The 27,323-nt window shown below is 41.1% G+C and overlaps 1 protein-coding gene across 5 annotated transcripts in view; it reads right to left on the bottom strand.

The window, feature by feature from the left end:
* Nucleotides 1-27,323, bottom strand: part of elmo1 (engulfment and cell motility 1 (ced-12 homolog, C. elegans)) — a 99,440-nt gene that overhangs the window by 5,802 nt on the left and 66,315 nt on the right. For all 5 annotated transcript variants that reach the window (XM_065948025.1, XM_065948023.1, XM_065948026.1 and 2 more), the window contains 3 exons: nucleotides 23,201-23,337; nucleotides 7,864-8,027; nucleotides 4,575-4,687 (listed from right to left, as the gene is read on the bottom strand). In XM_065948025.1, the coding sequence (XP_065804097.1) occupies nucleotides 4,575-4,687; nucleotides 7,864-8,027; nucleotides 23,201-23,337 (414 nt within the window). The remainder of the gene's footprint in view (nucleotides 1-4,574; nucleotides 4,688-7,863; nucleotides 8,028-23,200; nucleotides 23,338-27,323) is intronic.

The raw sequence follows: 27,323 nt of genomic DNA, 5'->3' as shown, positions 1-27,323 counted from the left end.
AAGAAGGAGAAAGAGAGAAAGACAGAAGATACAGATTAAGAGGAGTTATGAAAAAAGTCAGCGGCTGGCAGAAGACATCGTGAGGGATTGCGTGAGTCACCCAACAGGAGAGAAAATTAGCATGGCAAAAAAAAAAAAAGCTGTGACAAAAAGGAAAGAAAGACAGAAAACAGGAATATCCACAGATGGGCTGTGATTCTCTGCATGAGGGAGGGATTTTCATGGGCAGCAAAACAGACAGTTGGCAGTTAACACAGGCAAGTTGAGATCTTAAAAGGATAGACAGAATCTTTTTTTCTGAGAAAGATGAAACCTTAAACATCAATCAATCAATCTTTATTTGTTTAGTGCCAATTCATGACAAATGTTATCCCAAGCCACTTTACAAAAACAGCAGGTCTAGACCCCCTCTTTGATATCCTATTTACAAAGAGCCAACATTAATCCACCATGAGCACAGCACTGAACAACATTTAGCAAAGTTGCAGTGTCAAGGAAAAACTTCCTTCAAGAGGCGAAAACCTCAGAACTCATGTTGGGTCAGGGCCATAAGCTGAGCTGTATAATCATTTTGGAGGCATATGGATTTATATCAAAGAATCTCAAATGATGTAATTAATTCATGCATTTACAAAACATTAAAAAAAGAAGTCTAATATTTGTGGTGAAAGTTTAAGTTCAGGAAAGGTCAAAAGTTGTTCTTGCCTTGTTAATTATAAGACTATAAGACTCTCATATAATGTGAAACAGAGCATTTTGTCTCGAAGCTTCCGAAGAAGCTCCTACAATGAGTCTAAAAAAACATGTTTTATCTTTAAATAAGACATAATTGCTTATCAATTTAAGTGTGCATTATATTGGCTACTCTCATGTATAATCCTATAACAGCGGATGTCTGTTTCAACCATCTGTGTCTGCACAGCGCTGCTCCCTCACAGCCTCCTCTAACTACCTCTGCAGCCAGTCTGGTGTACTTCTCCGTCAGTCCCCTGCCAGGGCGAGCTGAGCTGGCAGAGAGTGCGGCGCAGACTGGGGAGGTCTGCCTGGCGTGTGCATGGGTGGCACCGTCCAACACGTAATTGCTGAAAATAGATGTTTGGCTGTGCCAGGCTGGTGCAGAGTGGCACCAGTCCACAGGGGAGCCCGGAGAGAGAGAGAGATGTGTGTGGCAGCTGTGGTGTTATCAACTGTTCAGCTTAACTGTTTTTTTTTTAATACGCATCTGTGTATATTTACAAGCACATATGTTCTGCCTTTGGCCTGGAGACGATCTTGGATTCCGTTTTTATTCTTGTATCACTTAATCTATAATCGTCTTTATCTGATTCAGCTGCCAGGTTGTGGATGAATGCTGCAGAGAGATTAAGCAGAATCAGGCCAAATTTCCACTTTTAGTTTCGCTACAGTGCAGCTTTCATACAAGACTCACTCTCCAGAGCCTGGAGAGCTGTTACCTGTCAGTAACCCTGCACTTAGAAGATTATACAGGTAGTGCTCTTAACTTCAAAACAGCATCACCCTGAGCTTTTAGACAGATGCATCCCCTTGTAATGGGCAGACAGGCACTCTGGAAGGTAGAGGTGTGTCATCCATACTGAAGTCAGCTAAATTAATATTTGATGTTGGCCCTTGAATCCCCGCAGGTTGGAGGACTTTGAAATAGTCACACAAGATGCTGACAGAGAAGTAGGAGAAGAAGAGTGGGAGGAGGTGTAGAGGAGCAGAGTTTTTATGTATGTATGCATCTACATTTAACTGAGAGGTAAAAGCATTGTGAAAGTTTTTAAAGTAACAAGACAAGAACACTATTATTGCGGGTGTGACAGAGCAAAAAATGTCATTTGCTATAGGGCACTTTTATTTAAGTTTTGCATGCACTGGTTCTGCAAGACAAAGTGCTCTTCATGTTGTCAATACATGAATGCATTGTAAGGACACGGATGAGAACTAAGGGTCAGAAGGAAGGGTCATGAAAAGGTGAAGAGTTGAGGGATGGGAGATGGGAGCAGGTGGGTTGGCTGTAGGAGGAAGCATAGGAATGTTGTAAATGTTCACATCATAGGTAGTATAACAAGATGGACTACATAACAGCTGCCCAGAAGGGAAGTTGAAACATTTGTAGCTCCCCCTACTGACTGGCTGAAGTATAAGTCATAAGCTCCACCTGCTCTGTGTGAACAGAAGAGATATTGGTAAAACTATCAAATCTAATTATATGCGAGATATATTTTTTCAAACATGTTTTTTTGGTTTTTGTGGTTAGTTCCTATCATGGTGACATATCAAAGTGTTCATTTCTTGGAGTAGTTTAGTTCTTTTAAAGTTGTTTGATGCGATAAAAGGGGTATAAGCTATTATTGACAGCTCTGTTGACAAATGCATCTCCTGCAGCGCCGTGTGCATTGAATTAGCAGAGTGGAGGAGAATGAATGATGATGCTTTATTGCCTCTAAGGGAACTTGCCTTCGACCGAGAGCATAAAAACTTAAATGACAAATGATGTCAACAACCACACATAATAACAAAAAACAGGTTAATTTAAAATAAAAATAAACATACATCATTAAAACCTTGCATGATTACATGTAGGGATGTGCACGTTAAGTCGAACACATCTTCACACTCAGTAGTCGGCACCAGAATTACTTGTCAGTTAAATGAATAATCAATTATCAATCTTGGACCTCGAAGCCGCTCAAATGTTATACTCAAACTGCAACGCGGCCCCCCCACCACTAGCCATAGACTGGCTGTACCCAGGTTAATGGGCCTGCTTTATTACCCAGATGTAAACAAGCACAGTGAACAGTTAGCATCTGGTAGGAGTAGCACAGTTTGGCAGTATTTTGATCCAGAAACTTGAGATAAAAATGTATGTGGGCTGTGTCGTGTTAAACTGGCAAATCAATATGCCAAATTAAGTCAACAGTGCAATAAAACAGCACCCGTTGTGGGGGGAATTTTGGCTTTACTTTTGTAAAAAGGAAGGAGGCAAAGAAACATTATATCCCATCCCATTATAATTTATATTAACATTATATTCAGTCACTGGTTCATATATGCACAATTAGAAAAATACTAAGCAAGTGTGTGTCGTGGAGAAACAGCCTCCCCTTGAATCTTTGAGGAGTCCTCACAGGTAAAAACAGACACATCTAGTATGTAGCAGGCAGTCAGTGAGAGTGGTGCATCGGCAAAGTGAAGCTGGTGTTACCCTACAGGCTAGAGTGCTAAATTAAATACAGTCTGGCTTATGAACTGCTTTATACACTAGTGTGCTGGAGAACTGGCCTTGAATAGCAAAAGATTTGTTTCTGTGTTTAGTATTGCATATGGTACCTGTATATACTTGCATGCTCGGAATTGCAATGAGAAGCATTCTAGGATCTCTAGTGATATTACAGTGAACATAATTTAAGACAATTTTCTGCATAAAAGCCTGGCATGCAGCAAAGACGATCTGAAACTCAATCTGGGTGATGCTTTCCATCTGGACATCTGTCCTGCAACATGATTTCTCCTAAAATCCTCCCCCCCCCCCTCTCTCTAACATGTCTTGTGTTTCTGTTAATCCAGCTTTGACAACATGTGGATGACAGCTGCCAAGACAAATTATAATCAGGCTTTCAAATGCCAGAAATGATCAGAGAGTGTGGAAAAAATGCTCCTGGTTTTGCTCAATTTGATTAGACTTATTGGAAGTACGGTCGCTGCAGGGAAGACAATGACAGTGACGCAATCACGACAATCCGACCCACAAACCTGAGCTTGACACCCAGTTTTTATTCAATGTTTCTGATTATGTAGACCGAGAGGGGTGAAGAAAAGTGCAGGAAGTAGAGGAGGAGGAGTAGAGGGTTCAACTCTCAGACGGATTAAATCCTTTTTGGCTTGAGGAGCAACAGCAAATAATACAGTCTAAATGCTGCCCCCCCCCACTGTCTCTCTTGTGGTATAAAAGTGGGGAAAAGAATATAAGCCTGTTTTGACTTAAATACATTTAGATCATTACTTTCACTCTCACCACATACACATACAGTAGAACCTGATGTTTCTGCACTTGACTCTTTTTCATATCCTTTTCTAACACGTTCTCTCCAATGTTCTATGAGAAGCTTGCTCATGTTTATGTTTTCCCTGCCTTTGGCCTTTTTTGTATTCTTGCATTGCTTTAGATGCCATCTCAGTATGGAGGGGCAAAAGGAGGGGGAGACAGTGTGCTTGTGCATCTCAGGACACAAAGACTTAAAAAAAAGGTGTCTACATGTGTTCTGGTAAGAGAGGCGGCATGTCACTGTATGTCTCTGCCTCGAAGGCTGACAGAGAGAAAAGTTTAGAGCTTCAGAGCTTCAAAGATATCCTGTGATACAGCCAGCATCCTCTGTGGGTTTCTTTTTTACAACGCAAAGGGAACAATGCAGAGTTTTTGGTGCTGAGTGGAAGGATACATGACAATCTCACAAACAAGTAAAGGGAGAGTCTCACTCTGAAACCTGTGTGTCTATGATCTGTGGAAGTTTACATGTGTGTGTGTGTGTGTGTGTGTGTGTGTGTGTGGGTTCTGTGCGTCTCACCTTGCCTCCTGCGACTGCTGATTTTCCTGAAGCAGGTTCCCTCACACAACCTGTTGAGCCTCTGCTGCTTGATCAGCTCCATGATCTCAGGCTGGATCTTCTCCCTCAGCTCCCTGCAGAAAAAGCAGAAGATAGGTTGTAAAAAAAAAAAAAAAAGAAAATCTGTAAACCACATTATACAGCCAGTGGTAAGTAGCCAACAGCAGCTAGAAGATGCTTTACTACCTGGAAGTGAAATATTACACATTTCTTGTCTTGTCTTGTTAGTGTGCATTAATCATCACACTGACAGTTTCCCCTGAATTATGACTGTCAGGAGGGAACAGAGAATGCGCACAAGTATGCAATATTTTCACTCGGAAATATGTCACATAGCATCCCAAAAGCCTGATAGCTTTTATTTATTCATGCATCTTCATGTATGTGAGCCTGTATTGCATCTGAATGTGAAGCCATCATGAATTATGTATAACATCTGCCTGAGCTGTGCTGCTTCTGCTCTCCATCTTTTATTCTTGCCCTGCAACTTGAGTCTTTGAAAATTCAAGTGTACCCCTATATGTCTTCTTTTCGTTCTAGAATTATGCAGGCTTTTCTTTTATTCACATGTATGTCCTCTTGTTTATGCCCCTGATCACATATTTGTCCTTCTGTCTCTCCCTCCAACTCTCTCTCCCTCGTCACTCCTCATCTGTCCCCCCCCCCCCCACTCGTCCTCGCAGTTTATGTGTTCGCCTCATCAGAGACTCCAGTCATTACACTGATCTGTGGTCGGACATTCACTCTGACAAAAAACAGCTAACAGCGAGGGCATGGCTCAATCACAGAGAGGAGGGATGGATGATGAGGATCGCTCAGCTTTATGGCCTCATGAGCTTTTATTCTGACAGGTGGGTTTGTGAGGCTGCTCTCTCTTCTCAGGGCGTAGTAGTAGATTACTTTGAATGGATTCTTTACACAGAGGAAATCACAGAAACTTGAAAAAAAGGGGGCAGTCTTTTAGAAATGTCAGGTTGCTATCAGGTGTCAAGATGGTGAGAAAGGGGAGGCACAAAAAGTAATTTTCCTGCATTGCAAAAATGTACAATACCTAAGAATTAACCAGTAAAGTATTTCCATGCAAAGATGGAAGAGGTAATTATATATAATTTTTAAAGGCCACCTATAATCCCAATATTAAGCATTCAAGTTGGGTTGTGTATGAACTTTTCCTCCGCTTAGTTAAGCTGCTGCAGGAAGTCGTGATGCTTTTCTACTTCTGTTTTTAGGTGTAAGCAACTCTCAGTAACTTTTTGCTTACACTGCAAACATACAAGTTTCTGCTCATCATTTGGGGAAACATGGCTTTAAGGAATTCAAATAACAAAATAATCAAATGCTTAACAGGAGGACACCTGCGATCAGAATCAGTTCAGTAACTTGAGTGCCTTCATTTGATGCCTAATATCATCCTCTGCAATAGTTTACAGCAGAAAACAGGCAGCAGCCGCAGCAGGTAACACAGAGCTCCTTTTAATCTGCAGTCTGACATGCTCTGCTCATTATGTTTACAGGTCATGACTGTACCGTATTGATCTGAGGACAATTTCCACCCTTGGGAAGTGTCACGCTGATGGAGAGGGACTCAACTACCTGTGATGTGAAGCGCTTTCTAAGAACGATTATTCTGTGATAAAATGTGGATCTTACTTTCTGCGTCGTATTCAATTACTTATTGCTGAGTTCTTCCAGAATGTCTTTGACAAAAGTTTGAGATTGGGTGGGAACTTGTTGCTGTACAATCTATTTTGTCTTTCTATCAGTAATAGAAAAGTATAGTTTCTTACCTGATTCTAAATGTGATTAAGACAACGACACCTTTAATGCAACACCTTGAATTAAAAGCTTGATTAGCAACTTCCTCTCCTTAGATCTTTTCCTCCTCTGGGATTAATTGCCGGCTAAAGTTTGGTCTGTACCCTTCTGATATTGATTCAATAAGTCCTCCGCTCAGCATTGATTACTGTTCAAAGAGACGAGCTCTCTCCTGGTTGAATGATTTTTCAATAGTGCTGGCTACTCCATTAAACACAGGCAGGACAAAACATTGTTCTCCATTACAGGGCCTGCATTCAGGACCAGTCAATGAATGATCTATTACCAAGCGGCCTGCCATGCTTACTGAGCTGAAGCAATTTAATGGAGCATTCACACAGACTGCTGTTTGGAGACAATTCGGAGTCAATGCATATTTGCAATCATGAGATGAGAGCATAGGGGTAACTTACTTTGGCTAACAGCTTGCTTTTGGTGAACAATCAGAAAAGTGGGAAAAAGGCAATTGCATATTAATTGAAAAGCACTCTTTTTATCTACCTGAGGACCTGGGACTTAAAGGCCGACATGACATGACATCTCAATTATCATATAAGACTTATCCTGTATTTGTTCCCTTCTCCTGTCACCCCTTTCTTCTCAAACAAAGCGGTCACACGTACAGTATCAGGAATATCTCTACACATGTAAAGAGAGCAATAATGGCAAACTGTGGGTTGCTGGTTAAGATCAGTTGTTATAGCCTTCACATCATGTGCATACACAGAGTTTTATAGTCCATGCTGTGGCGGCCTCAGGTTAAGCTGCTTGTGTCTTTTCTACTCTCTCCTCCCGTTTTTTCCTCTCTCACCAAGTGTTCTTACCCAGGTGCAAATTGCAATGAAAATGATATACCTTATCTAAAAAATAATAATCTAAAAAAAAAAAAAAGTAGATTTTTGCAAGATAATGACGATGGGTTCTGGGATTGCACATCAGTTTATAAACTTCTTTTACTCTTATGGATTCCAATGTGCACCAATACTACTCCATCAAAAAAAAGGACATACATCACTTGCAACTCAAAATAATCTGTCCCTCTTCCTTTGATTCCACATTCAGTACAGATACGTGTAAGTGATGTCTCTGTCTCTGGTGTTTCTTCACCATGAACTAAAAATATTTGTAAAGGCTTTCCTCGGTTCTTGCTTTTATTTTTTATTGAGTGCTAAATTAATTAAAAAATCTGTCTTAAATAGTTACTTTCTGTGTGTTTAATGTGATGAACCTTATGTTGCATAACTGCAATCTGAAAATGCATCCAACATGAAGTCTGACGATTTTGATTTATATTTACATTCAGTGCAGCATTTTGTAACCGTCTTGAGTTTCACACACACATTTGTGTGACACAAACTATGTAACCCTTTGAAGATGTGTGCAAGTGCTTTAGATACGACATGCATCATTCTTGTGATTTGATTGGTTGACTCACAGGATGGGGCGGGACTGGAAGTCTTCCTGATTCATCCTCTCGGACTGGCGTATCTTCAGGATCTCTGTGTAGCTCAGGTTCTGCAGGCGACTCTTGAACTGGTCCAGGGAATTAGGCTTGAGAGTGAGCGCTCGCATGATCTGTTCCCTTACCACCTGCATAACCTGCAGAGGAGGAGAGGAAGAGGAGGGTGAGATCATCAAAGATGCAGGAGCCAACACTAAACCCCCTCCCTCTTTTTAGGGGGGTTAGGGGAGCATATCACCGTCTGCTCAGTCCCCAACAGGATTAATAAAGTTTTTCTCAGCCTGTAATCCAGTCTGGTGCACTGAGCCTTAAGAGGAAAAGAGCACAGCGGAATAATTTAACAGCAGCTAGTCGACTGTTAGCCCCAGTGTCATGCATCAGTGAAATGCATGACAGAGCCTGCACCTAATACCCTGGCTAGCTAACAGCATTAGTCTGGCTGTGGCTGCAGAAGCATGACATGAGCGCTGTTCCAAGTCATCAATCCCACTCATGGGGTCTTTGTGATCAGCTGAGGTGACAGTACAAAAAGAAAAAAAGCACTCCACAACAACACATTCAACACACCATGCATGTCTGGATCCATTAGCTTAGCGTGCATGCATCGCTGTCAGGAGATAATTAAAGTCTACACACAGAGGCAGCAAGGGTGCAAACACACATTTGAAACATTTAAAATTAGCATAGAGCAAATAGTCCACAGACTGTAAGAAGTAAGGTATAGTTTTGTGTAAATACACAGAAATTACATTCACTGGATTACCCAAAAAGTCTCAATGAAAACTAAAGCTAGTTAAGAATTAACTCAAAATAAAGGAAAGAGATCACATCACACCCACTGCTTAAGACTCTGCAATGGCTCTGATTCTTTGAAAATCTTTTTTAAAGCTCTACAACTTGTTTGTAAATCTTTAAGATATATAATGAATGATCATTTTTTTACATTTCATGTTTAACTTTTCTATTCTTTTAAACTGGCAATATTGTCAAATGTTCTTCTCATTTGTATCTGATGGAATATGTGGTGGAACGAACGTGAATATGTGGATTCATGTGTTTTCATTTTTGTCGTGGTCTCATTTAAAGCTCCAAAGAGGGATTTTTACTTTTACGTAATTTTTGGTGCTCCCTGTGGACTCCCCTTGGGTTTTTGTTGATCTTGTCCTGTACTTTTAAAGGAAGTGTTTTGAGCTCTTCAATGACAGCTGCTTCCATTTAGCTTTGCACTCTCTGATTGGTATTCTGTATAATTAGGATTTTAGAGCGAGCATAACTCACAGATTAATTCTTTAGCTTTAAAGTTTAGCCTTCACACTAAAGACCTGACTTATGAAAACATAATTGCTGATGTACACTGCAGAAAATCACATGTGACCATATGTCCCTTTCAAATTAAAAGTATCTTGCAGATCTCCGTCTGAGGCTGGACTGTGCAGTCTGCTGAGACATTATATATATATATATTTGGCCATAGAAACAAACTTGACTTGGCTTAAGTCAACATTTTTCTGGCCAGGTTGAACAGAGCCGTTCCAGTTTTTGCAGACGATGTGATTCAGGACGTGACAAGCAGCTCTGATTAAAGAGCAGTCTTGTTAGCAGCCTCCTCTGCGGATGCTGATTCACTGGATCGGTTCATACTGAGGCGACAGAAAGAAATAGACTGTTTTCTCTTTTCTCTTTGAGTTCACTCTACTCGGCTCATTGCTGCTTGTCTTGTTGATCAAATACTCTGAAGACACTGAAGTATTTCTAGCCTTCGCAAAGACTCTTCTCCACAACACGTCGACTCAATATAATGACAGACAATACGAGTGTAGGAGGGTTCTGTGTGTATTTTCCTGCTTACACATTGCACAGAAGAGTCGACACATTTGTTCATGTTTTTATCATAATTGCATTGTTCTTGAGTTCAGTACTAATCTGTTTCAACTGGGCTCAACGAAAACAGCAAAAGCCAGCGAGCCAAGATCCCAACAAAAGTCTTATGTAATTTTTGTTTCTTGTCGTGTGTACTGTGAGGCGATTACTCATCAACTTGCCAACCTCTGAACTCTCGCTAGTCAGACTGAGCCAGGGGTGAGAGCAGTGAAAAATAGAAGATCTAAAACATGAAATATAAACAGCAGAAACATCCAAACAGCACACAAAACCTAGACGGGATAGATGATTGTGGAAAAGTGTGTTGATAGTGGTGTGCGCTCTAAATCATTTTGAAAGGTGAATTGGGCTGTATAGTGATAACGTCACAAAATGTTAATGAACCCATTTCTAATTTTACATCTATTTCAACATCATAGCCCTTCAGGTAGCAACCCCTTGGTTAATACCATTTAATTAATCATGGACATTGCTTTTAGTCTGCAATGAGTTTTTTTTTTTTTTTTTTACAAATTAATAAATAAAGGGGAGCAAATAGGGTTCCTTTATTGGCACACAGCACAGATACAGGGAAGTCTTTAAGGTATTCTAAAGTCATGATGTTGTCTCTTGTTGTGATCCAAATACAAGCAGATGATTAAGAACACAACTGGGTGAGAAAAGTACAAATCTCCTTTGGCAGAGACAAAGTCTGAAATTAGGATTTTGCTTGTTTACAATGCACCACAATGCATGTAAGGCAAGTTGTTTGAAATCAATGCAGAAAACTGTCACCATCATTGTTAATGGGAAATGATATCCATGTGTGTCTTCGAGGGAACCATTCAATAGATGTGGGGGGACGACCAAAACAGAAAGTTTCTAAATGCAGCGTATTAACCAAAATATAAACAGCAGGAAATATATATGACCCGCCACAAGTGAGCGAGGGTCAACACTTTCCCTGCCCACCAGCTTAGACTTGTTTTGGAGGATTTAGAGGCTTAGAGTTATACCAATATAGAAGGATTTCTGTTTTTTTTTTATTCATGTGTCTGTCCATCCTTTAGCATCCATCAGTTAACATATAAAGACAATTTCCACTCCTCCCTCTGAAGAAGAACATCTTTAACTGCTGGATGTTATCTCCATGGTAGGCTGTCTTCTGTTCTCGGCCCCTGTCTGCGACTCCTTGTAATATACAAGCCAGATTTCCATAGAAGGTAGCCCATGTGCCCAGAAATCAACAGATTTACAACCCCTATGGGCTCTCCTTTAAGCCTCTTTCCTCTACCTGTTCTGGTAGAAAAATGTGCGGAGAAATGGATGAAGTCAAGAGCTTTCAATCATGCTAGAAGAGCTTCATCACTCCTTTCCACTGCTTTTAATCACAGCTTCACAGAGTAACCTATCATTCCTGTACGTGTACACACGCCTGTAATCCTGATAATTAAGGCTCAAATGAATGTATTTTCCCATTAAGATTACAAATGGTCTGTTAGTTTTTGTAACAGGAACATTTTTCCAATAATTGGCTATCTAATATTTAAAGAAATTACATAAATAGTTTTGATAATATAAGTTTGAGTTCATCCTTTATGCCATTCCCCCAAAATTGGCTAATTATCCTTTGAATTCATATAAACAGCAGGAAACTTCTATTTTTTGGTCGTTAAGGTTTGCCACTGAAGCTCCTTTAAAAAGTCTCGATGGGGCACCCTTCAGGTCCTTGGAGACTTTTGGCCATCCTGCCCTGATGTTTCTGCAGAGCCATCCCCGGGGAACCATCATTAAAATGCCTTGTTTGCAGTCATGTCTCCTGCAGGAAAACAATTCTGTTGGCCCATGTGGCTGCACTCCTGCTAATTAAAACCGGGAATATTCATCACATTCAATATGAACACATGGTCCTTTCACAACAGGGCAGAGAGGCAATATGAATATTTTATCTCCATCCTTCTTTTTTATGTGCTCATTGCTCAGAGAACACCTTGGCAGAGGTGAGATGATGTCAGCGCTGAAATAGACTGAGCTCACATTCAGGATACATTTTGGCTCAGGTTTGTCCTTGTGTCATCTTTGAAGGTGTCTATTAAATCTAAGTTCTCTTATTTCTACTTAGTCTGAACTGTTGATCCAAGATTTTTCTGTCCAACTTTCTTTTATTTGTTTCGCTCTACATTCCCCACCACACCTATCTCCTTCAGACCACACACCATCATTCTTTCTTGCAGCTCAAGTTACAGCCGAGCAAGTGTCAGCCAAAGTAATTAAACAGCGTCCCATGAGCTGTCTAGTACACGAAATAAAGAGTGAGCCACACTGACTCGTCATCCTCGCTCTCCTCAAACAGGACAGTTGGGCAGTTCCTATCTCCCGGAGTCGCCCCGCCATCCATCATCCCAAACCCACCAGCCGTAACAAATTACCGTCCCTCTATAGCCGTCCAATCAACAGTCGCCACTGCTCCATTTAACAAAGAGGATGCTAATGACATCATTTACCAGCTGTCACTCAAACGCTTGCCCGCCACTCAAGCCTGCTGGTGGAATCCGGAGATTGTGCAGCAGAGGCGCTTTGGTGGGCAAATAATGCGGCGGTAATCACAGAATAATGACTCTGCTGATACTCCCTGAAAGCAATCAAAAAGTCAATCTCACGTGGTGAAATGGGAGCGTAGTGAAGTGTGTTTCTGCATCCACAGCCTTGCAGAAAACAAAACATGCGCACATACAAAGGGGAAGCGTTCACACACATGTAATAGCACACAGAAAGTGCACATGTTCATTTAATAAGCAGCAGGAAAAGGACAATAGCAGGGACTCCATTTCCCTGCTATTGAAATGGTAATTACATTCCCCACCCCCCTGCCACCATGTCCCATGTTCAATTAATAATTATCTCCTTCACAGTTCACACCATGATGTCTTTCAAAGTACAGCAACGCCACAGAGATGGACATGAAAGGACGGCCATCTCTTATCAGACTGTACAAAGAAAGGAGTGCTGCAACGGGTTTGACTGAATTTGGACATGACAAAAATTATGAAATAAAGATGCAAAAACATGTTTTGGGAAGGTGAGATTAGGAAACGGGCTAGAGCTAATAAAAAACTTGGTGCAGAATTGTCATAGTCACCTTTACATTAACGCTGTTAAATAAGTGTAATACATTGTAACAGAGCTATACAGATAACAGAGTGTCTACATTGCATCAAAAAATAGTTGAAAAGTCTCGCCTTTTATTTAGTAACGCTACAGGCAACCAGGTCCTGTTTACTTCGGCTTTCTGTGACTGAAGTGATAGTGACACTAATCTATGCCAACAGGGCCAACTGTGCCGCCTTTTGCTCTCCATCACCCCGCCATCTGTGTGAGAGGACACTTTGGGAGATGCAACAAAACATGAAAAATCCCACACACAAACACAACACAGTCACAGTCTGACACAAACTGCAGTGCTTCAAGGACTTTATATTGGCTACAAAAATCTTATTTTAAAACCGTAGTCCAGGCTGCTCTGTGTATCAGCTTTTGTCGGTGTCACAATTGTGACAGTGACATTGATTGTTTTGTATGAGATGCCATTTTGACCATAACCTGGGTCAAACTTTAACTCCACTGGTCTAGGAGTAATGCCATTGTAAGGATGGTGACTGTCAAAAGTGCCAAAATTGATATGGATCACATACAGTAACTTTTTAATATACTTACATAATGTTTAGGGCAGAAGCTGTTTGTTAATTAATAGTCTAATCTGCACCCTTTTTTTTATAGAAAAGAACAACAAACCTTGAGAAGAAACACTAGATTCTCTATTTTATGCAACTACAATACTTAACCCAACCCATGACTTTCTAAACGTTACCAGGAGCATTTGGCATCCACTTACAATAGAGATGGGCGTCACCTATTAAGTCCACAAAGGTCAACTGACCTTGGCCTTTTTCCTGCATGTCAATCATTTTCTCAGCAAGATTCATTTTCAAAATTTAACCCTATTTGTGGACATTTGTCAGTGGTAGATCAAGTAGTCCACTTATCTGAAGATGGGCTGTCCAATCCCCAGCTCAACATCTGAGTGTTCCTGGGCAAAATATTAAACCCAAATTACACCCAAGGGCAGAGCCATTGGTGTGTTGGTGCATGTAAATGGGTTACATCAGATTGACAGGTGAACAGGTTAACAGCATCTGCCATCAAGTTTATAAGTCTGTGTTTGTGAACAGGTGAAAGTTTCATGTAGTGTAATGTGATTCAAGTGGTCAGAAGACTCAAGTGTATAAATCAGAAACCACCTATTGATACTAACTTGACCACTGAGTCTGCGCGTGCAAAACTGACGTCAGAATGGTTTGACGTTAAGCCACTGGTTGAGCTAATGTGTTGAATAAGAAAGAATTGAGAGTGTGTTCATAATGCCAAGTCGTTATAATGGTATATAAGAAGGGTTGCACATTTCTACCACTGCTCGGTGCATTGTTCAAAATGCCTAACAAAAGACAGCCATAATGCCATTTCACTGAGAGAAAGGTAAAGAGGTACTGTAAGAGGCAGATTATATTCAGTATATTCAGGTTTTCTTGTTAGACTCTCCTGACAGCCCTGTCATAGCTTCTTGTTAAGCCTGCTGAGAGCAGCTAAGTGGAAAGGCACCACTTTCATCCATTAAAATTTCAATTACGTATCTTCACCCCACGGCTCCAAATGTATCTCTGTGTCTCTGTATCTCAATAATATAAAATAGAGTGGTAAGGGGTAATGTAAGCTTTCTGGTCTCTTAGTAAAAGCCTTAGGGACGTGTTTGACAGCGTGACTGCACCACAGGGAACAGCACAGAGTGTATTATAGGCAGGACATTGTACAAGCTTTAACTATTCAAACACCCAAACTATTCCGTGTACATTCCCCATATTTCTATGCACAGACCCACACATAAAAACACATCTGCAGGCCTTCCTCCATCAAACCTCTTCATCCTTCCACATGACTGATGCGAGCTGGACGCCGGCTGTTCCTGCGAGCTGTTGTGTTGCCATATTTAGAGTGCTCGCGCTGCATGCTCACACAAACTGTCAGAGGAGCTCTTCTTCAACAAGCAGGGTGCTGCTCAGCACATATGGATGACTGGAGAGCAAAGTCACCAGGGAAATCGTCACTTACTCCGAGTCAAAAAAATGCTGATGGAATCCAAGATCTGACCTTGGCTCATGTGCAGCGTTGCATTAAGGAGTGTTTTATAGTGACAGTTGTTGAAGGAAATAAGAACATTCGGAATTTTTTTGTCCCAGAGGGCAATGAGTAGATATAGTTGTGATTTAACATCTCTTCCAGGACAATGAAACAGGTCTTATTTCATTAAAGAATCTTACACACATCAGGGCTGGTTCCTTTCCTACAGTCTATACATGATGCATCACTGCTGACTAGAAATACAATCCAAAAAATCTCGTTTAGAGTCTTTATGAATCAAATTATTAAAGTTGTGTGAAAAAGTTTAACTCAGATATGTTCTCTATTAATAATGCAAAGAGAACTCATTTATCAGTCACACTAAAAGCTTCACTTTGCACATCAGTTCTTGCCACAGATTTGCACAAGCCATGTGCAGTAGATTGCACGTACTTGTCTGGATGGAAGGTAGACCATCGGGGAACACCATGCCCCGCAGACAGAGAGTTACTGTAAATCTGTGTTTGCCTCCCTTCCATTACATGTGTCATTGCCCTTCTGTTGTAAGAGGAGGGCTTCAAAAGTCTTACCAGATTCAAGCAATGACACATCAAATGTGAAATGATAAGGCCTACAGCTGCCATATACAGTACCATATATAAAGTGCAGAAATACAAAATGCATTAATAAACAAACAAATGAATAGATTGGTAACTAACTAACTCAAAAGACAGAAAACAAGAGATTTAGTCTACTCATGTTTTCCTGATAATTTCAAGAGAACTCCTGTGAAGATCAAATAGCTGAGTTGTTTTCACAAGGCACAACAAATCAAATTGTTCGCTGTGCATCTTTGCTCCTGCAACTCTGACGGTTTGATGCTAACGTTTGATGATCTCTGTGGCCTGATTAGTGAGCTAAGCTTCGAGATTCTCAGTATGAGTGGGTGAGATCAGAGATGCCCCCTTAGGCTGGCATCCATAAAACACACACTGCATGGAAAAAAAGACCCCTGTACACATTCACTCTTTACCCATACTACACACTAAATACAAACTGTGAGGACAAAAAAACTATCAACAACAACAACAAACTCATAAAACCAACCACAGCCGAACAAACACATCAGTTTGCTGCAATGCATGTGCAAACACACTTTGGAGCGCTGTCCTAACGTGCAGAAACAATAAAGCAAATCTTGTTAAGGGAGTGGGAGGTGAGGCAGCCAGGCAGAAAGATATAAATAGCCTGTCTGAATTCAACAAAAGAGGTGGAGGGGGGTCGAGAGACAAGAACGAGGAGGAGGAAAGGTAGAGCACAGGAGGGAGAGGATGACAAAGAGAACGGGCTATAAAAGAAGGAATGAGGTGTAGAAAGAGAATTGGAGAGGGAAATAAAATCAGTATGAAATAAAAGAAAGAGCAGGTCTCATTGCAGGAGAAGGGTGGGGGAGGGGCTGCTTTCCTGTGTCCTGGTACAAGTCATAGAAGTCCTGCTTCATGCAAAGCACGACAGCAGCAGTCGCAGTTGTTGGCATATGGTAGCATGTGCAGTGCCTTAACCAACTGTCCCAAGCTGCCTCCTGAAATCCAAACATGGCTGCCACCCAAAACATTTGGCACCTGCACATTTATACTGTCACATCACATTTGACTGCACACACCAGCAGCAGTTTTATTAATCATGTATGCGTGCATGTTAACCTACTGGCAAAAAAAGTGGAAGAACTTTCCTGCTGCTAAAGAGCAGAGCCAGGAATCATTTGCATTCATTTGCATTAAGAGTCTGTAATTTATTTGAGGTGAGCAGCCTTAAATGACAAAGGAATAGCAGCTGAATGCTGCCTCAAAAATATGCTTTAATAGGAGCTACACACAAAATAATCAGGGTTGTTCTACTGCTGATGCTGTGGGGCTGTGGGCCCGGGCCAGGGGCTGCAGTAGATAATCCCACATGGGACAGGTCAGACTTCAACATGGTTGAACAAAGCAGATTATCTGTTGTCCTCTGTGTCACCCTCGGCCAAAACAGAAATGTTTAACACCAATAAAAAGAGGCTTTGCTTTACAACTGTGCTTGGTGTTTTTAAGTCAAGTGCTTGTCTAAATATATGACCAAGTTCAAGTTCTCCGGCCCAAGGGCACTTTGACCTGACGATGATACAGACTCAGACAAGAATGGGTCTCTCAGCTATTGAACATGGCTCACCATTTAGGTAGCTGTGTCAATAACAGGGCTGCAACTTATGTTTGTTTTTTAAAAGTTGATTGAAAGGACAGTCTTCAGTTTTAGCAATACTTGTTTTCTGAAAACAAATGATAGCATTTTCCATCCTCTTCCATTTCCTCCCAAAATTAAAGATGAAGCACAGAGACCGTCAAAGCTAAGCTAAGCACAAGGACAGCTAGCCTAGCCCGCCAAGAAACAAGTCCAATGGCATTTATCTAACTCATTGTAGAGTAATTTTAATCAATTTGATCTGAAAGCAGTGCATGCTCATCCAACTCTCCCGATTTATGTGTTTTCCACAAATAATATTTGAACTGTCTTATTTCCCTTAGATGAACAATTGCATTTTAAAATGTCAGAGAATTGTAGCAAACTACCAACGATATAGACGACTAAGTAAACATCTTTTAGAATTTCACTGAATTAATTCAACCCTATAAAACAGAAAAAAAGCTGATTTATTTTTGTGAAACTGGACAGTCCAAAATGGACTAAGTGATAAATCTACAAAACTAATTCAGAACAATCCATTACATTTGGTCCATCTGGCAGTTCAGAGACAAAGCTTTTTCCTATAAAGCCATGCAGGCTTAAGAAGAATAAATTGATTGAGTTGCGCTCTGAATTGTTCACAACTAATGAAATCAGGTTCTGGCAGTATTTCATAGCGTCCTGCTCTGCAGTCTGATTCTGACCTCACTCTAATCCTCAGTCAAACCCCCTCGGGCTAAAACACTGGTTGAAGCTCATCCAAGGCTGAGAGAGACACAGCGGAGTGGAGGAGATCAGTGGTAGTGGCTTTGAATACCTCTGCTGACAATCGGTGGGTGATGGTGATGTAGAGTAATCCCATTCACAACAAGAGAGCCCAACCCCCCACACACACACACATGCACGTTCATGCACTGTACACTAGAATACAGATGATGCCTAGAGTGCTATGGGGGTAGGTAAATGGAGGATGTGTGTAAAAGTGTGTGTATGTTTTTTGTAATATAGCAGCTTATATCTGTGTGACTGGGTTTGTGTAAATGAAAAGGCTGTAATCTTAGTCCTCATCTAACCTGCTTCCACCTCGCCAAGCAACATTTGTTTCTCCTTTACTTTCCACTTTTTAGCTTTGCCACCCATCCCATCTCCTCAATCAGTCCCTGACTTCTCATCTCCTCCATATCCTCCTCCTCCTCCGCAGCCAAGGCAACAACACAAACACTCCCTCTTACTCCGTTACTACCACATCCGCTTGCTTCCTCCATCTATCCATGCTAACTGAGAATCACTCTCTCTTTTCCACTCTTACTACTTACATGTCACCTCCATGTTTCCAGGTGCAGTGTGATACTCTCCACAATGAAATCGTGTGCTTCTGCCAGAGATGAGTTATTAATCGCCCCGACGGAAGACAGGAATGGATGGAGGGATGGATGGAGGAGGCAGATGGCTCCTTGGAGGAGCTGATTGTGGCCAGTCAGCTTTAGCGTTAGCCACAATAAGGGAAGGCTCGTCTGTCAACACAGCTGGTTTGCCTCCTCCTTTTGCTTTCTCTCTTCTTCCTGTCTTGCCTTTGTGTTCCTTCCCGATTCCTGTGTGATTCTCTCTTTTAGTACATTCCCTTAAAAAACAAAGCCACCAACAAAAAACCTCTACCCTTCCTCTTCTTTTTACTCCCCTCTACTATGATATATGTGTAAGCCTCTCTATCCTTCCTCCCTCCCTCTGTGACTCTAAGAGCATCAGCCAGGCTGCCCTGCTTCGCTTATGTTGATCTCTGGGCTTTTGCCCTGATTGGATACACGCCACTATCACAGGCGCCAATGGGGGGGCAGCAAGTGGATCACATGATTAGTGTGTGTGTATGTGTGTGGAGGGAGAGGTTGTGGGGAGGGAGGGATGAGAGAAGAAGGAGGAGGTGTACCTTGAGTGGCTGCAAGCTGCTACATCAATGAGGGCTTTTTTTTTCTATTCCCCCCCCCCCCCGAGCAGAGAGATGGAGTCTCTCTTCTCCAGTTAGGGAGATGGAGGAGGAGGAGAAGCTCTCAGCACAGACATTTGGAAGAAGAGACGAGACAGTCTGTGATAGACATTCAAAAACACATAAACACAGACGTGTACACATGCAGTGGAGAAGTGGCTCCATCTTACAGAAACAGAGCACGAGTAGTGCAGCGCAGCAGCAGCAGCAGCAACAGCGGTAATTGGACAAGGGTTGCTATGGAAACAGGGGAAACGGTTGCCTGACGGACGTAGATGTGCCCTGGGAGCATCAGACTTGGCTCCATTAAACACACAGAAATACACAGCATACACACACATACACAACATTTTTTTTTTTTTATATATATATAGAATGTGTGTTTGTGTGTGTGCTTAAGCACCACATTGTTTTCCAGCCTTATTTATATGTCTGTGTCTTTGTCTTAAATGAGCATGAATGCATATCTCAGCCTGTGTCGCCTGTGTGTGTGTGTGTGTGTGTGTGTGTGTGTGTGTGTGTGTGTGTGTGTGTGTGTGTGTGTGTGTGTGTAAGGAAGATGCTCAGTCAGCCATGAAAATCCGGCAACAGAGAGAAGAGCTGTGGGCATTTAAGAAACACTCACACACTCGCAGACAGCAGCGCCGTGCACACCTCCAACACTGATAACACCTGAACAAGGTGTTTTAGTATTCCACACCTCAGAAAGCTCTGCGCCGTCAGTGTCTGGCAGCAACTGCAGGAGCTGCAGGGAAATGTAGACCTACAGTAGACCGAGCGTTTTGAAGTGGACGCCCTCTGAATTATCCTTGACACAGCTTATAATCCTTCCACACACCCTGGAGAGGATAGATCCTCACATACTGAATGAGGAGCTGAATGGCAGTGGGAGAGCATTTACAGATAACAGTTACACACTATAGTCCTTTTAGAAAACAGAATATTACTCAGATTACGTTCCCTCAATGTTGGCACACAAAGGGATCTTTTGTTAGTATTTTCCACTGAGGAGTTATTCATTCTTCATAAAATTAACTGACTGGGACACCAATCATTAAGACCAATTGCCTTAGCTAATGGCTAATTTAAAAACATTTAAATTAAGTTAAATATAACTTTTCCAAGTTAAATCCAATCTTACTGGGTAATCTGTTTAGTTATCTCTTGTTTTTATGCCATATGTGTTATCATGAACTTTGGCGGATACAAGCGTTCTATCAAATCCTACAAACAGGCTTAAACTGTCAAACATCAGGTGTTGGGATTTCTGTCTGACAGGGTTTTTTCTAATGTATAAAAAACTGTAAAACTGCTTTACAGATTAAATCAAATCCATTTCCTTAACAGTACCACACATATTCCTTTCCAGATATATACTAAGTGACGGAAGAGAAGTCAAAGTCCCCTTTATAAAGCTCAGACTTAAAATGTTGACTTTAGTGATCTGTAATTTACTTTCTAGCCTGTTTTAATCTGACTCACCATCCTGACCCTGATAAACCCCTTTAACCTGCATCCAATCGTCTTTCCTTACTCTTGCTAGTTTTACATAGTTTTTATTTGCTCATACTAAAGCTCAGGATTTAGTGGGATTTATACTGAGCTTCCCAATGTGTATTTTTGGGACATCTTCCTACTGTTTATTTCTTGCCAAAATGAGTCAAGGACAATTTCAGTTACAGATAAACAACACATTTTGTTGTTGGTGGTGGAATTGACCCTTTGTACGCTCTCTGATTGGTCCGCTGACCCAGTAATCAGAGAGCCCTATCTGATAGCAACCATCGCTGGGCTACAGTTAGACAAACTTTAGCTTGGGCAAAATCTAATAAGTGAGTGTCTTTAAGAGTGACACATTCATGAAACCAGGAGTAAAATCATGCTCCAAAGTTTTACCCACCACCAAAAGATGTAATATTGAGCAGTACATATGAGAACACAGATGCTGATGAGGACTTCAATAGACTGTAGGTGGATTTGACATTTATTATTCAACAAAACTTTAGAGGATGGGTAGATTTTTCCCCCCGTCGTGACTACAATCTGTTGTGATTCATCATCAGTCTCCTGCAGCAAATTAAACTGCAGTACCAAGTCTCAAAACAACAACAACAACAACATCAAAAGATGCATTTTTTTTTTTTTTTTTTTTTACATTATTCAGTTATCTCCTTGTTAAAATTGAGAGCTGGACTTTATTTGCAACATTGCATCCGAGCTCTCGCTGCAGTTTGTCCTGACAGACTGGCTTATGAAACTCACACTGCTGCCTTCCATCATTCATGCTTTAGCAAAACAACATCAGCCGATGCAACTATAACATCACTTTGTTTATGCACACTGACCATCACTCCGTTCAAAAACTAAAATTACAACATGACTGACAAGATCTGAACCATGATATGAATGTGTAAACTTAGCTGCTACGTGGTCTGTGTTATTGATTGCCTGTATGGAATCCGTTCACGGTTTCATTTGATGCCTAATTGAATGCACAACATATAATATCTGTCATAAACACCTATTTACTATCAGCGTCTGGCAGCGCACACTCGCACACACATATTTCCTGTGTGAACCGACTGAGCCGCAGCCAGCCAACAGGAAGTTTTTCATCCTCTCCCAGACTGCAATGAGCTCCAAATGAAGATGTAGTAGCTGAATCAGGATCTCAGCCAATGCATGCAGCTTATCTTTCATATCGGGGGGGGGAATGCGGACACTGAAAAGCCCCCCAGATGTGTATGTAGATCTCTTTCTCTCTTAATCTGCATCCAAAAAAGGAAACGCCTTTAACGCCTCATGTTCAGTATATTTTTATAGGATCTGATGTTGGCATGGGAATCTTGGCAATGCCATTCTAGTATCTATTATAATTTGAGATGTGATTAACACAGTTAGGAGTGAGTTGCGTAACTATGCGTTCTGCCAGTGTCTGCAACAGAAAGTCATCAAAGCATGGTACAAAGCACAGCGCAAATCCTACTGTGTGCAAACATTTTCTTTGAAGTTCACTTAAAAAAAAAAAAAAAAAAGACTTTTTAAAGGATTACCAATTACGGATTAGCATAGCTCTGAACAAGACTTCATATGAATGTCCATAAGGGAAACCAAAATCCACTCCAACTGAAAGTTCCTCACAACTGCTTCAGACCAAATATTCCAAGTTTAATATTCACAGTTATTTGGGGAATTATTAAGTAGGGACAAAATCCATAATTATCTTCAAATGCTCAAAGTGAACATCATAAACTTTGTCAGAACAGTGAATCCTCATCCTGCTCTCAGGGGCTTTTACTGATTTTTCAAGCAATTAAAAAGCTTTGTTGATCAGATTATTCTAAACAACTGGGCCCTGGAGTCAGCCTCCCCACTAAATAATATATCTTATTTTGTTTTATAAACCCAAAGCAAATGTTATAGATCTGACATCCATTACACCACATCTGACAATTGCCGAATTCATGATTTGATCCTCATTTGATTGCATGTATCTTTATCTATATTGTCTTTATTAAACGAACAAACATGTTTTAAAAAAGAAATGATTATTTCTATTGTATTATTTAAAATCATCTAAGAGATGATATCAGATTTTGCATTTCAAAAGAAATTCATGCCACCTATTTCTACCATGTGGCAACTTCCCGAGTTCAGTTTAAAAAAAAAGTTTTTTATTTTAATTAGTCAAAGAGCTGTGTCCCAAATAAACAGCAAATTATAAAAAATACACTACTGAGAAGCAAAGTGGCCTTGTAAAAAATGAATGTTATATAAAGGTTCCCAGAGCTGTCTCATCAGTATCTACAATGTGTTTGAACTTTCTCCAGCTGTGGGGAGCCTGTCAACAGCAAACTCAAAGGTCTAATGAATCAAGTATGAGATCTGGCATCAAGTGTTCTTAATGTTGTCTCTTTTCCAGTGAGAATGCACTAAAAACTCAGTACCTACTTATTAAAAGTTTTAAAAACCTAATTATTATTATATAACACATAGACGTGTAGAAATGGGAGACTTTTTAAAATGCATGTCAATGTTTCATCTCCCATAAAACACAACACTTGAAGTGTAGCCTACCTTGTTGAAGTCTTCACTTGTGGCTCTCATCTCCTTCCAGGTTTTGTTGAGCAGCTGGATGCAGATGCAGAAGAATTCCTCAAAGGAGCGATCGTGAGTGAAGAACATGGGGTGGAAGTCGTGACAGTTTTCACTGGCTGTGGACAGAAAAGAGAGAGAACAGATGTTAGCGGCCGTAGTAAAAACGAGAGTCAAACAACCCTGTTAGCGAGGGTCAGAAAACCACTGCATGTGGATATAAGACAAATGAATGTACATCACAGTCACACTTCATGATATTTATCACTATTCTGAAATAATAAATAGATCAGTCTATGAGTGCTGATATAGACATCAACGGGGACGACCACTGAGCATGAGATACAGTTCTCCTTTATGAAGCAAGACTGTTATTGAAAATTTAGCTCCCATTAACTTCAAACACAAAACATCCCCTGGAGACAAATTGTGACCAACAAACTTCTGTTCCAACTGAATTAAGTAAAGATTGTTTCATTTTCCAAAGCCAGAGGGGGGTTTATATTCTTTATTAGCTGTGCACTGAAACTTCTCAAACCCCACTTTTTGGTTGAGAGTGTGTTTGAAATAAGAAGGAGAGGGAAGAGGGGGAGCCAGGGCTCTTGAGTGCCCAAACCATATTAACCAAGAGGTAGAATAACAAGGCTTGACATTAATTCCAACTACATTCGTCTCCCTCTTGTCGTCTTGCTGAGATGAGTGGTGGCTTTGAGCCAAAGGTTGGTTCATTTAGAGACTTTCCGAGCAGAGCAGCCGGGAAACTGGCCCACCGCGAGCAGCCATGAAAATGGATGGAAGGGGTCAGGCAGCGAATGAAACTTCACGGTATAATGAGTAATGCCTACAGGCCACAGGCACAGCGACCTGAGCCTTGATGTGGAGCGATGGATGGGAGATTAAGGGGAGGGCGCGGTGGAGCAATCCAGGAGGGACATGCTTCTGGTGCTGTTAGTCAAACAGCGAGCTAATGGAGGAGAGCCAAAACAGATGCTAACTGGCTGCTTAGCTGACAGTTCTGACCCCCCCAGGGACAGAAAGAAAACCAGGGAAGAACCCAAAAATAAAGGGTCAAAATAACTCAACCTAATACTTGATTGGCTATCCACTAAAAGTTGTTAGAGAGGCTGATGTTTGGAGTGACCTTTGAGGTAAACAGGTTGTTTATCAGTGGGACCAACAGATCCTGAGGTGCCAAGAGGAGAGGAATTACATGTCAAGGCTTATTTCAGCGACAGTCTCAGGTGGCGCTGCAGATATGTCTCCATCCTGAGGTTTTGTAAGGCGTGCTGAGTTGCAGACAGTTTTATTACCTCTCGCAGGGCTAGGCAGGACCTGAAGCAGCACAGCAATGAGGCAAAAACAAATCATTATAGCGTTGGGATGCCTAGAATAGTTCACAAACAATGTTCTGCAGTGTAATCGTCTGATTGCAAATATACTATAATGACTTCAGAGTGCCAGTCACTGAATATTTAATCGAGCACACATTCGTCCAAACTGAGGAAATAATTGAAGAGGGGTGATCTTTTTTTGCAACTGCTCTGCCGACTTCTGGGAGAAACACAGCAGTATGGACGTAACACTTAAATCACTAAGGGAAATCTAAATATAGTATTGAACCTACAGAGCAGTCTGTACTAAGACAGCGTTTTACAAGGTTTTCACTCTGTCTGACTGTACAGTTTGAGCAGAGGCTTAATCTGTGTGGAAGAGAGAAAGGAAAAAGCAACATTTCACCTCCTTTTTTTAACATGCTAGCTGAAATGTCACGGCTGAATCAGCACGCCACAAATGCATTTAAAATTATCCACCTGATCGGAAAAGGCACTGTGTGAGTGCAAAGTCATGTTACTGTGATTAGGGAACTTTGCTCTAAGCCTTTATAGCTAAAGCCGGCCTTGTTTTCTATTCTTTTCCTTTTAACCAGAATGATGCTTCAACAGAACTGGAGCCACAAAGATGAAACAGAATGTCGGCTACTCAGAAATAGTCTAAGTGACTGGGCTGAGCTGTACTGGAAGTCTTTGTTGAAGAAAAGGAAGAAACACCAGGCCCCTAGTTTGTTATGCTCAGTGTTTTACCTTCATCTGATGCATTATAGTGCATGTGTGTAAAACTGACAACAGGCAATCCAAAGGAATCTGCTTTTCACACCACAAACTGACATCATTCTTTCTCTGAACACATCAGTCTACCTTATAACAATGTGTTCCTATGTGAGGACCAGTGTTGGGACAGTGTTGGGACTAACACGTTACTGTAACACCACAACTATTTGCAGTAACTAGTATCTTATGACTTACTTTCTAGATTCAATAATACAGTTACTGACATTTACAAGCACTCGTTATTCATTACTACAACAAGAGTGCGAGGTTACACTAACGTCGGCACAGTAGCATCTAAACTCTACTAGATTCATAAACTTCCAGACAAGTTGTTTTTAAAACAGTGTCGGTCTATTTGCTGGATTGAGAGCTTTGTAGAAAATTATTGTTTGTGGTGTCAGGATGAGAAATGAGTGAATCAGGGATGGATGTTTTTTAAATATTCTGTGTGTCAGTCAATCAAAAAAGCTCTTCTGTAAAAGTAAGGATTAGGAGGTGATCTGAGAAGTTCATTCTGGCAGCACTTTCTTCAGCTCGTTCCTAACTACAGTTGACAATTTAAATTCTCTTTTTTATACCTGAAGACAAATCGAAATTAAAAATCTACATCCTGCCATAACCTTTGTCTCTTAGGTAATTCATAAACCTGAGACTGAGCACTTCTGAACCACAAAGAAGAACTGGACTATTTCACTGGTTGAAACAGGTCATGTAAACCTCTTATTTTTCTCTTCCTTGTATAGAGACACAGTCCTCTCCTCAACAGGCAGCTGACATGGTCACGGTGATGGGGTGGGCTACTGGACCTATTAAGGGCCCGAGGAGAAGGACACTTTTTCGATGCATGAGTCATAGACACACACACACACACACACACACACACACACAGACACACACACACAGACACACAGACACACAGACACACACACACACACACACACACACAAGCCTGAAGCTGATTGTCACGCCAGGAAACAGCGGGGTAGATATGAACTCTCTCTCAATTTTAAGTGACAATTTATGAATTTTTTTGGTGGAGCATATGGGCCCTCAGCAGACTATTTAGATGGATGGAAAATAGGCGATAATGAGTTTTCTTTGTCCTGTATGCTTTACATCCATCTGCACAGCCAGATGTTCGGTGCCTGCACCACCCATAAAGCAGGTAACAGGACACTGTGATGACCACTTTAGGTGATGATAGAACATATGCCCACATGGATGTGCAGAACTTGATGCTTTATGGCTACGCTGTATTATTTAGTGGCCATATGTCTCGACAAAATTATGAAAAATAGATGGTGTTATGCATTTGTTGTGGCACTTAGTAGCAAGAACTTCTCAACAAATTCCCTAAAGATATGTTGTATCATAACTTTTTCAAAACTGGGAGAAAGCTTACACTTAAGCAATTCTTTTCACAGAGTGAGGTAACATTACTCTTGGAAATGTACAATATTTGTGACTTGTTATTAGGATGCAGGAGGCTGAAGGTTTTCCGCCTCATGTGCTTTTGATTACCGGTATGAAGTAAATGCATCATAAGCTCTGAATGCAGAGTGGAGTTTCAAGTCATTGGTTACAGACCGAATTAGAGGAAAAACACAAATCAAAAACTGCAGAGAGATCTTTCTTCTCTCAGTTTTTTTTTATCTGTCAGTTTATCTCCTGTGACGTTTGAGGCAGGGCTGAGGTCAAGGGGTCACTGTCCTCTCCGTGCAGTGAATGTGCGCTTTTGGTTTATGGGTGTGTGTGAATTCAAGCGTGAGTCAGTGTGGGCCAGCTGTTGCCTGTCACGCTTTTACCAGAGTTCATTCAACGTGAGGGCTTAGAGGCAGCATGTGACGTCAAATAAGAGCTAATTACTAAACTGGACAAACACTGATGAAGCCAGAGAGAGGAGGCTAAATATGTTTGATAAAATAGTGTGTGTGTGAGAGAGAGAGAAAAAAAAAAGGAAGCGAGAGATGAGGGTTGAATGCCAACATGACATCTGT

Source organism: Labrus bergylta, chromosome 19, assembly GCF_963930695.1.
Source record: "Labrus bergylta chromosome 19, fLabBer1.1, whole genome shotgun sequence".
Lineage (NCBI taxonomy): Eukaryota > Metazoa > Chordata > Actinopteri > Labriformes > Labridae > Labrus > Labrus bergylta.
The sequence above is the reverse complement of the archived record's forward strand: the minus strand, read 5'-3'. Positions and strand labels throughout refer to the sequence as shown.